This window comes from Bombyx mori, chromosome 26 (genome assembly GCF_030269925.1).
Source record: "Bombyx mori chromosome 26, ASM3026992v2".
Lineage (NCBI taxonomy): Eukaryota > Metazoa > Arthropoda > Insecta > Lepidoptera > Bombycidae > Bombyx > Bombyx mori.
The window spans coordinates 7,736,359-7,748,683 of NC_085132.1; the positions used below are offsets into that span (position 1 = coordinate 7,736,359).

The 12,325-nt window shown below is 43.1% G+C and overlaps 1 protein-coding gene across 2 annotated transcripts in view; it reads left to right on the plus strand.

Moving 5' to 3' along the window:
• Oar1 (octopamine receptor) overlaps window positions 1-12,117 on the plus strand; it is a 123,172-nt gene extending 111,055 nt beyond the window's left edge. The window contains exons 5-11 of one of the 2 annotated variants that reach the window (XM_012691210.4): window positions 1,727-1,963; window positions 3,647-3,857; window positions 5,332-5,485; window positions 6,482-6,758; window positions 7,220-7,437; window positions 10,488-10,649; window positions 11,584-12,117. In XM_012691210.4, coding sequence (XP_012546664.1) covers window positions 1,727-1,963; window positions 3,647-3,857; window positions 5,332-5,485; window positions 6,482-6,758; window positions 7,220-7,437; window positions 10,488-10,649; window positions 11,584-11,587 — 1,263 coding nt within the window. In that variant the 3' untranslated portion in view covers window positions 11,588-12,117. 2 annotated transcript variants of the gene reach the window in all.
• The last annotated feature ends 208 nt before the right edge of the window (window positions 12,118-12,325 follow it).

The window sequence follows — 12,325 nt, forward strand, 5'->3', positions numbered from 1 at the left end:
GGGAAACGCGAACTGCATTTGAATGCGGAATTAACTTTAAAAGGTTGTCATTAAAATTTTGAACGTATTAAAAACATTTCCCTCTTTTTCAATTCTGACCTTTTCTCCATAGACGAAAAGAACTGTTTTCGTGTGTGAACGTTCAACCCTTTATTGACATCTTCTGCCTTGAGGATTTTAAAGGGCTTCATTAATGAAAATAATGGCGTGCAACGGAACGCCAAAACGCTGTGTACAGCAAATTTTATGAAACGTAAAATGTTTACGGGTGCTTTTTTAATTTCCTCGAAACTTTACGGTTTCTTTGAACGCATTAATGCGTTTTTAATGGGTTTTTAAGCGTCGCTCGTCAACGACAATGCAAACGATTGTTTCATGCCGTCTGTTGTTTGATATGGAAACTGTTTTTTTTTTCTGAAGCTTCCTCGTTTACTGCAATTTTTAATTGAAATTTTGCTAGCAAACCCTTTTCGCGTTTTATTAGAGAAAATCTGTTCGGGTGGAGTTTTGTTATTTATTTTTGATCTCCCTGATGATACATGATTATCAGATCACAGTTATCCAGCACTAGACATAGGTCTTTCCCAATTTACACCACTTGGTTCGGCATGCGACGGCTCTTTATCCGTTTTTTTTTCCTACCTAAGCTGATAGCCTTGAGAGGCTATTTCAGCGTAACCTTAACTAGTATGTGAGCTCACGGGGCTTAAGCCTGACGACGTTGCTAACACGGACCGTAGCAAGAGCCGTACTTCGCAGAATCTACCACCGGATCGGAAACGCGACCCACTAAGGAGATCCGCCGAGAAACTCAGTAGGCTGTGTCTGTGGGTTATTTTACTCGTCAATCCCTTCGTTGCAAGCGACGTTTATCCGTGGGCTTGCCGCCCACTCTTCGCAAATCATCGCTTCACCTGTCCAAGGGTGTTCCACATTTGGCATGTTTGCCAATGCGCGGTCTTCACTCAAAAAACTGTCTGCGGCAGCTGCATTGTCGGTTCTACTGATAATATAAGCACTTTAAATTCTGCTCATAGCCATCTCTCATCTTAAGACAAATGCCGTTAAATATAAATAAAAAGAAGAGCCAGGTTATACAGTTTAATTTGTTCAATAACATAGCGCATTAATATATTTTACTACCTAAACTATAAAGAAGCAGTGAGAGTACTTAAAAGCTACTAAAAGGGGACGTAATATGTCCGTTAGTATCGCTAGAGAACGTAATTTTGTTTTCCAAATTTTATTTTATCATATAAAAGTTTATGTGTTTGTTTTCTGTATAACGAGCTGGACCAATTACGATGAAATTTTCAGGAAATCTACAGGTTGGCCCGGCGGGTGATGTTTGTGAAGTTTGATAGCTATCGGATTAAAGTCAAATCAAAGATCCACCAGTAAAGCGGTTCGGATTCGACTAGTAACATTTTAAAGAAATTAATGTCTGCGGTTTTTTTTTTGTTTGTTGCTTAGGTGAGTGGACGATCTCACAGCCCACCTGGTGTTAAGTGGTTACTGGAGCCCATAGACATCCACAACGTAAACGCGCCACCCACCTTGAGATATAAGTTCTAAGGTCTTAGTATAGTTACAATGGCTGTCCCACCCTTCAAACCGAAACGCATTACTGCTTCACGGCAGAAATAGACAAGGCGGTGGTACCTACCCGTGCGGACTCACAAGAGCTCCTACCGCCAGTAAAGATTAAGTTAATTTCTGCCTTCAGGTCTGGATCTTTGGCGACGTGTGGTGCTCAGTATGGCTAGCCGTGGACGTGTGGATGTGCACCGCCTCTATTCTCAATCTCTGCGCAATATCCCTGGACCGATACGTGGCTGTCACCCGTCCTGTCAGCTACCCGAGTATCATGAGCAGGAAGCGGGCTAAAGCATTAATAGCCGGTCTATGGGTGCTCTCTTTCGTAATTTGTTTCCCGCCGCTGGTAGGATGGAAGGATAAAAGGGTGAGAGTTTTTCGTTATTTTCTATTTTAATCTATCTATATATATAAAAAGGAATTGCTGTTCGTTAGTCTCGCTAAAACTCGAAAACGCCTGAGCCGATTTGGTTAATTTTTGTCTTGAATTATTTGTGGAAGTCCAGAGAAGGTTTAAAAGGTTAATAAATATGAAAATCCTCGGAATTAAATAAAAACAAACCCCTGTCGGACGGATTCCTTTTGTTTGTTTGAAGTTTATTTTATACAAATATATATAAAAATGAATTGCTGTTCGTTAGTTTTTTTTTTTTTATTGCTTAGATGGATGGACGAGCTCACAGCCCACCTGGTGTTAAGTGGTTACTGGAGCCCATAGACATCTACAACGTAAATGCGCCACCCACCTCGAGATATAAGTTCTAAGATCTCAGTATAGTTACAACGGCTACCCCACCCTTCGAACCGAAACGCATTACTGCTTCACGGCGGAAATAGGCGGGGTGGTGGTACCTACCCGTGCGGACTCCCAAGAGGTCCTACCACCAGTGATTACGCAAGTTATAATTTTGCGGGTTTGATTTTTATTACACGATGTTATTCCTTCACCGTGGAAGTCAATCGTGAACATTTGTTGAGTACGTATTTCATTAGAAAAATTTGTGCCCGCCTGCGGGATTCGAACACCGGTGCATCGCTACATACGAATGCACCGGACGTCTTATCCTTTAGGCCACAACGACTTCAAAAGTTTCTTAGTCTCGCTAAAACTCGAGAACGGCTGGATCGATTTGGTTAATTTTGGTCTTAAATTATTCGTGGAAGTCCAGAGAAGGTTGAAAAGGTGAATAAATATGAAAATCCTCGGAATTATATAAAAACAAACCCCCGTCGGACGGATTCCTTTTGTTTGTTTTAAGTTTATTTTGTACAAAAGTTTAGGTATTTTATTTATCGATTGAGGCACTACAAAGTCTGCCGGGTCAGCTAGTAAAAAATAAATCCTTAGTATGTTAACGAATGTACAGCCTGCCTCTTGTTACAATACCTGCCGATAAATATTACCCATGGACCTTTGGTAAGACATCAGGTAATTTCGGCCCCGTAGAGCGTTATCTTTGTCATCCATGTGACTTTTGTCGGGCGTTGTTCAAGTGCGTTAGTGAGCGCTCCTAATAAATACCGGACTGTTAGTATTTCGTGCGCAAGAGATAACGCACTATGAAGCCGAAATTAGCCGATTGTCTCTTTCTAAAAGTCGATGTGCAATATTTATCGGCGTATGCTGTAAGTAGTTGGGGGAGCTTATATATATCAGAGCATGGATGCCACCACCTACTTTGCAACGTAAAGTGGGATTCTCAAGTTTATTGGATAAATTCGATAGAAGTGATGGTGGTACAGCCCTTCGAGTTAGCCGGATCTTCTCAATGGGTCGGAATTCCGATCCGTTGGTAGATTCTACGAAGCACTGCTCTTGCTAGTGCTAATGTTGGCAAATTCGCCAGGTTAGAGCCCTGTAAGCTCACCTAGTGAATTTGACCTAGTGATGAAGTATGACTTCTCAAAGTCACTAGAATATCTAGGAAAAAAAAGCTTAACCGTACCTATAATACGTCCTATCCTCATTAACTTAGTTACGGATTAGACTGTGTATTTTATAATGAGGTCTTAAAGAGCATTCCTCATAACCCTATTCGTTCGTTCATAGGATGATGACGGAACCCATAAAGAAGGCTGGGCTCCCAATCCTCCGTGCCAGTGGACCTGCGAGTTGACCAATGATGCTGGGTACGTTGTCTATTCAGCTTTGGGCTCCTTCTACATCCCGATGTTCGTGATGCTATTCTTCTATTGGAGGATCTACAAAGCTGCCGTTAGAACCACCAAGGCAATTAATCAAGGCTTTAGAACTACTAAAGGTGAGAATTTTTTTAGATGAGAATTTCTATGTGTAGAGTAATAAGAAGTATTTCTGTAGGTTGTACGATAAAAATCTTTCATCTGAATATTGTTGTTAATTTTTTTTATTGCTTAGATGGTTGGACGAGCTCACAGCCCACCTGTTGTTAAGTGGTTACTGGAGCCCATAGACATCTACAACGTAAATACGCCACCCACCTTGAGACATAAGTTCTAAGGTCTCAGTACAGTTACAACGGCTGCCCTGCCCTTCAAACCGAAACGCACTACTGCTTCACGGCAGAAATAGGCAGGGCGGTGGCACATACCCGCGTGGACTCACAAGAGGTCCTACCACCAGTATTTAATCGAATATAAGAACTAACGGCTCTACATTAAATTCTCAAAGGGGAATATGCACATCGCAATACCGAAACCTTAATTGAATTATATAATGACTATCACCCTTTTTATTGCTTAGGGATATGGAAGGGCTGACGACTTACCTGTTGTTAGTGGTTACCGGATACCACAGATAACAACGTAAATACCGCCACCCAGATTAGGATATGAGCTCTGAAACACAGCTTCAGTGTACTTATTGCGAGTGTTTTAATATTATTATAGCGTTTGCCTAAGTTAATGCCTAAAGCAAAGCCTACGTTTGCCGCTAGGGGCGCTGTTTCAACTTCGTACAAATTTGAGTTAACTTTTACGCTATCGAGAACGTTAAAAAACTCACACTAAGCACACTTACCTAAACGCAGGATTACTTCGCTTCAGAATGAGAAGCCGCGAATACTATACTAGTTTACTGTGATCCATAATCTGGAGTTCCTGATGGTAGAACGCATCTAATGTTATATTTCTTCTTGTCATTGTGGGATGTGGTATACATTATAAGGTCAGCATAGTATGTCGTCTTATGCTATGCTATGCTAAATAGGAATTTGGAATGACTTTTACGGCGAGCTGACGTTATCCCTCGTTGGGTATTCACTTGGTGCAATTTGACCTGATTTCGACTCTTCATCAGGTGAAATTGCATACTGCTCCAGTTTAGCTGTTAAACAATAAAATTGAAATTTGGACAGCATATCTCAAGGCGGTGTTCACGTTACAGTTTTTATGGGCTTGCAATTAATATAGTGCACCATAAATAAGGCCATCAGAGCAAAAGTGGCCTAACCCACACTTTTTATAACCAGCTTACATGACGTAGGTATTTTCGAATTTATTTAAAATATAATAAATTTTGATGCAAAACTGGCCTATCTATAATTTCACCCATAGATAACAGATAGCTTTGTAAACATTATTTTCGAGCGTATTGATTTTTTCCTTACTCAAATTTAAAAATTCATGAAAATTCAAACCTAATTGCCTCCATACTAACTGTGGTAAGCTTAGGCCACTATTGCGGTAACGGCCTCAAATATCTCATTCTGGTTCGTTTCAATTGCAACACAATAGCCTATTTAGCTTACTTCTCAGGTAGAGGGCTGGGTAGTCGTTTCGATGACAACCGTCTCACGTTGCGAATACATCGCGGCAGAGGATCCAATCGTCCTCACGGCTCACCTCTGTCAGCTGCCTCGAATCACTCCACAAGCACATCGCTGAGCGCCTCGCCAGAACGACTTAGAAGGTGATATCACATATTTATTACCACAATTTTGATGTCGTCGTGGCCTAAAGGATAAGGCGTCCGGTGCATTCGTGTTGAACACTGTTGCATCAACAGTGTTCGAATCCCGCAGGTCGGTACCAATTTTTCTAATGAAATACGTACTCAACAAATGTTCACGATTGACTTCCACGGTGAAAGAATAATATCGTGTAATAAAAATGAAACCCGCAAAATTATAATTAGCGTAATTACTGGTGGTAGGATCTCTTGTGAGTCCGCGCGGGTAGATACCACCACCCTGCCTATTTTTGCCGTGAAGCAGTAATGCGTTTCGGTTTGAAGGGTGGGGCAGCCGTTGTAACTATACTGAGACCTTTGAACTTATATCTCAAGGTGGGTGGAACATTTACGTCGTAGATGTCTATGGGCTCCAGTAACCCTTAACACCAGGTGGGCTGTAAGCTCGTCAACCCATCTAAGCAATAAAAATAAAAACGTACCGTTACCGCTGGAACTAGATCACTCACATACCTCACGGTATCGACAATTTTCCGCGAATATTTTTTACTACTCATATAATTCTTTACATTTATTTGAAGTACTGTGATTCTATGAAAATATATTTCGTTTATATTAATTTATGCATTTGCCACCTTAATTATTATTTTTACGTATTATTATTAATCAGGCTTCGGAGAGAACGCAAAATAATAAAAAAAACAAAATGAACATTGATAATGTAATAATACTGGAAAAAATTCCACGAAAACTTTTGTTAATAAACAATAAAAAAATTTTTTACAAATTTTCAAAATAGTCCTGAATGTCAAACGGCCCATGCCATTACCAAAATAGTACTGAATGTCAAACGGCCCATACCGTTACCAAAATAGTCCTGAATGTCAAACGGCCCATACCATTACTGAAATAGTCCTGAATGTCAAACGGCCCATACAATTACCAAAATAGTCCCGAATGTCAAACGGCTGATAAACCGTTTTAGTTACATTACAGGCACTCAAGCGCTCGCCGGGCCCACGAGAAAGTCAAAATATCCGTCTCTTATCCGTCAACGGAACAAATCTGTCCGGCCCACGAGAATTCTCGGTCGCCCAGCCGATCTCCTAGTCCTTCTCTGTACGCTGTTCATTACGAGAGAGACGGAAGGGAACTGACTGAGAGCAGACTCAGGGTCAGACCTTCGCATCATTTACATCCCGGACCGTTGTACGACGATTATGACGATAAGCCACGAACTCGACGCATGGGGAAGAGGAATATCAAAGCACAGGTAAATTATGATTGACTGTTGTTTTTTCTAATTAAAATTAAACGCAAAATAGATTGTGGGTAATTAGCATAATACTCAAAAGTCGACGTATTATAGCAAGTTTATTGTCTTTGACCATGAAAACTGTGTTACTCGTATTATAATGACAATTGATTCATTTTTTCTGGTAGCAGGACCTTTTGTGAGTCCGCATGGGTAGGTACCAACACCCTGCCTGTTTTTGCCGTGAAGCAGTAATGCGTTTCGGTTTGAAGGGCGGGGCAGCCGTTGTAACTATACTTAGAAATCGTATCTCAATGAGGGTAGCGGCATTTACGCTGTAGTTGTCTATAGGCTCCAGTCCACTCATATAAGCAATAAAAAAAAATTGAAAATGCGGGATTAAACCGCAAAAGTAAGCTCAATTACTTCTAAGATTCGCGAAAGCCGAAGAAGATACGAAATTTTCTTGGTTTTTTCAGGTGAAGCGCTTTAAGATGGAGACCAAAGCAGCAAAAACCCTGGGCATCATAGTCGGAGGCTTCGTGTTCTGCTGGCTGCCATTTTTCAGCGTCTACGTGGTCCGGGCGTTCTGTGGCGAATGCGTTACTCCCATAGTCTTCTCCGTACTATTCTGGCTGGGATACTGCAACTCTGCTATCAATCCACTCATTTATGCTCTGTTCTCCAAAGATTTTCGGTAAAATTTTCAACGTTTATTTATTTTTATTGCTCTAGTAGGCAGACGGGCGTACGGTCTATCTGATGGCGAATGGCTACCGTCGCCTACGGACTTCAGTAATGTCAGGGGCAGAGCCAAGCTGCTGCCTACTATTAAGTACTTTCCACAAGTCGCGTTTGAAGAAGGACATGTCATAGCGCTCGGGAAACACCATGAAGGGGAGCTCATTCCAAAGCCAGATGGTATGTGGCAAACAAGATGTCTGGAAACGCAATGTGGATGAACGCAGTGGCTCCAGATAGTATGGATCAGAAAATTAATTTTATTTCGTATAAGTTTAATCGATAAAAAAAATACACACGACAATTTGGAAACTAAAGTTACGCCAAGACGCGCTCGGATGGTTATTTCACTAAATATAGCAGCACAGTCGAGTCTTGGGACTTTGTCGAGTCATGCAAAGGGCCTTTCACTGTTACAATTATTGGTAACGTGTTGTTTTTAGGTTTTTGTGATATCGGGTCCTGACGATCCACTCTGTGATTTTAGACACTTCAAGCACTCTTAGAACTCGTCAAATGAGCTCGACATGTAACATAGCCCACAACAGAAAACCAACTGAATTCCTCGCCGGCTCTTCTCAGTGGATCAAGATTCCAATCCATTGGTAGATTCATCAAAACGCTGCTCTTGCTAGGGCTAGTATTAGCAAGTTATTTTATGATCAGCCCTGAGAGCTAGTCAAGCAAACCGTGCTTAGCTGAAATAACCCCCCGAGGCTTTTTTTTTTTTTTTTGTCAGGAGGAAATCGCCGGACTTCCGCCCTTTTCTGGGGATACTGGGCGGGGTATGTCAGAGTCGAACTGACTAAAACCTCCTGTCGCTCAACAACCAACGTCCAAACCTCGCATGAGACAGAACTCATGACAAGGCAAAGGGGGGAAAGTGAAGCGTTTAGTGCGGAGCACATCTCTCCCATCACCCTCCCCCTCGGGACGCCGGACTGGCGGTCGTCGGCGCCACGACTACCAGCCCTCTCGGTCGGCAGACTGTCCGAAGCCCGCCCAGATGGCGCCGGTTAGAGTGGGTTACCCTACGGAATACCCCGCTGGGCCAGAACCAGTGTGGGTCGAGGATCCATCACCCGGATGCTCTTGCTTAAACGCGTGCAGAGCAGCTTGCACGTCGTCTTCTTAGGCCCCCCTCGCCGGTCCCCAGACCGACATGTGAGGGGGACCCGAAACACTTAGAAGGCCAGGGCTTGGGCGAGATCCGCCTCCCTGGCCCCCGCTCGACGGCGGCGGGATTGTGCGTCTCTCACGCGCCCCGCCGCCTCCTTCTGCGAGATGGTGCACTCGCAGAAGTCGAGCCTCGCCTTCCACGACTCTTCGTCGCCGAGCATCGATGCCACAACACTCGGCAACGACAAGTCGGTTCCTATTTTTGCGACGAGGACACGGCGCCACCCCTCCCATGCGGGGCAGGCGACGAGCGTATGCTCTGCCGTGTCCAATTCGCAACCACAATGGTGGCACTCTGCCGTCGGCTCGGCTGTGATCCGGTGCAGGAACTCACCGAAACAACCATGCCCAGTGAGCACCTGCGTCAGCCGGAAAGTGAGGCGTCCTCTGTCACGATTCACCCAATCCACAAGGACCGGGCGAATCGCCTCGACGGTCCTACGACCAGCCGAAGGATCAGCCAGCCGTCTGGACCATGACTCCAGCACGGACCGCCGAGATTGGGCCCTCCGCGTTCTGACCCCACTGGGGCTGGGACGAGCCACGCCCCGGGCACGAAGGTCAGCCCGCCACTTATAGTCAGCGGCGAGCGCCTCCGCTTCCAGAACCCAAGGCGGCGTCCCAGCCAGTACACACGCCGCCTCAAAGGAGATGGTGCGATAACCACGGATGACCCTGACCGCGATGGTGCGTTGCGGCCGGTGCAGCAGCTTCGCCACCCCCACGGCCAGGGACTAGCCCCACACGGGCGCCCCGTATAGGGCCATTGATCGCACCACCCCCGTATAGAGACGGCGCGTCACCTGGTCAGGCCCCCCGACGTTGGGCAGAAGCCGGCTTAACGCGCCGGCCACCCCCAACAAACGTGGGACCAGGTTCTGAAAGTGAGCACGGAAGGTCCAACGACTGTCCAGAATGAGGCCGAGGTACTTCAACTGCACCCCGACCCCGATACGGATGCCTCCAACCACGATATGGGCATCGACAGGTGGCACTCTCCGGGGCCTGTGGAACCACATGGCCTCGGGTTTACTGAGCGCCACGTCGAGGCCCAATCTCCTAATTTTGCCGACGATATGCGCCACCCCAGCCGTAGCAAGACGGGCAGACTCAGCAAAACTCCCCCCCCGGGCCACGACCAACGTGTTGTCCGCGTAACAGATTACGCTCAGGCCCGGGAGGAGGGCACCCCTCAGCACCCAGTCATACCCGATATTCCACAAAAGGGGGCCGAGCACCGACCCCTGTGGAAACCCCCCGAGGCTACCAGCTTTTATGTAGAAAACAAAAAGATATAGCTACAATATTGTTCCTTGAAATTTATTAATATTAACTAATTTTTGGAAGTCGTCGTGGCCTAATGGTCGTGGATAAGACGTCCGGTGCATTCGTGTCGAGCGATGCACCGGTGTTCCAATCCCGTAGGCGGCTAGTAATTTTTTTAATGAAATACGTACTTAACAAATGTTCACGATTGACTTCCGCGGTGAAGGCATAACATCGTGTAATAAAAATCAAACCCTCAAAATTATAATTTGCTTAATTACTGGTGGTAGAAGCTCTTGTGAGTCTGTACGGATAGGTACCATGACCCTTCCTATTTCTGCATTTACGTTGTAGATGTCTATGGGCTCCAGTAACCACTTAACACCAGGTGAGCTGTGAGCTCGTACACCTAACTATGCAATAAAAAAAATACACTGAGTCTAACAGATCAACACGTATTTTCTATTATACCTTCTGCAAATATGGACTCACCCACGACGCGCTTAAGGTTCACCCAATTAGGTGATAAAAATATAAGCGACTATTTCGATTCGTCCGCAGATTCGCATTCAAACGTATTATCTGCAAGTGCTTCTGCGGTGGCGGCGGAGCACGCCGGGAGTCTGATGAAGGTTCCGCGAGGCGTCCCAACCACAGACCAGTGCACTCACATTCTTTGGAGGAGCAGGAACCTAGTCAGACTACTCTAACTGCGGCAGAAAGGTACCAGGGTTTTTATTGTCGACTGTTTTTGACACAATTTGACACTTTTACTGGTGGTAGGACCTCTTGTGTGTCCGTGCGGGTAGGTACCACCGCCCCGCCAATTTCTGCCGTGAAGCAGTAATGCGTTTCGGTTTGAAGGGCGGGGCAGTCGTTGTAACTATACTAAGACCTTAGAACTTATATCTCAAGGTGGGTGGTGCATTTACGCTGTAGATGTTATGGGCTCTAATAACCACTTAACACCAGTGAGCTCGTCCACTTATCTAAGCAATAAAAATAAAAAATAAACTTAAATTACTGTTGATTAGGCACTTGGTACCTTACGACGTCATTTTATTGTAAACATAGATGCTTACGTAAACTTCATTCACCTTCATGAAATTTTATTATTTATTAGTTTATTTTTTGTTACATTTTATTTAAAATTTATACTGACGGACTTAATGCCTAAGGCATTATCTACCAGTCAACCAAAGGTAGTGCAGGGTAAAAGTGGTAGGTGCAATGAAATTTATATTAAATTACAAATAAATACACAAATATATACAGGTACATACCATACATGGGCAATTTACTTATAATAAACTAGCTGACCCGGCAGACTTCGTAGTGCCTCAATCGATAAATAAAAGACCTAAAGTTTTGTATAAAATAAACTTAAAACAAACAAAAGGAATCCGTCCGAAATTGTTATTTTTATTTAATTCCGAGCATTTTCATATTTATCTACCTTTTAAACCTTCTCTGGACTTCCACAAATAATTCAAGACCAAATTTAGCCAAATCGGTTCATCCGTTCTCGAGTATTAGCGAGACTAACGAACAGCAATTAATTTTTATATGTATAGATAAATAAGGAATAGTTTTTTATAATAAATATGATATAAAGTATGTAACAGCTCAATTCAAATCAATTTTATATTTTCCTCAGGTGACGTCAAACCATGCGACGGCAACACCCGCAGTTCCAATCAACCGTCGCATGTGTGTGAAAAAAAAAGCTGTTATAACGCTAGCTACAATTACTTAGCAAAAAAATATAGCAACTACTTTAGTCGACTATTATCAAAGCCGGCAATCTGACTTTTGAACAATTATTGGTAAATCAGAAAAACGAATTATTGAATTTGTATTCCATTGGCAGTCACAAAACTCTTCGGAACGACATCTTAGATAAATAACAGGTTAACTATTAACCTTTATTTAATGCAGGTTTTGAACCGTATTCTTTGAAGGAGACGATTATATTCAAATCAATCTGTATTGACATATCAATAACATTTTTTTGTCCAAATGCACAGATTTGCCACCTTTGATAATAGACGACTCACTTAAACTACATGAAAAATAATTAACATCATCTTTAATGAATGTATATCTAAAGGTTTATTGTAAATGTTTTCTATTAAATATGTTTAAAATTGTAAGTAATGTATATAAATAGCTTTATTAAAAATTGATATTGTATTTTAAAGTTTTTGAAAAATGATTTAAAAGAAAAGACTGTCAGATTCATGTACCTACCTAATGTTATTGTGTGTTTTCTTAATTTAAACATATTTGGCTCGTATACTTTAATGTAATATAGGATTGTACTAAATTAATGATTATCTGATTGAACTCATAAAAGCATTGCTCCCGACATTTAATCTTTTGTAATGAATATTGTATAT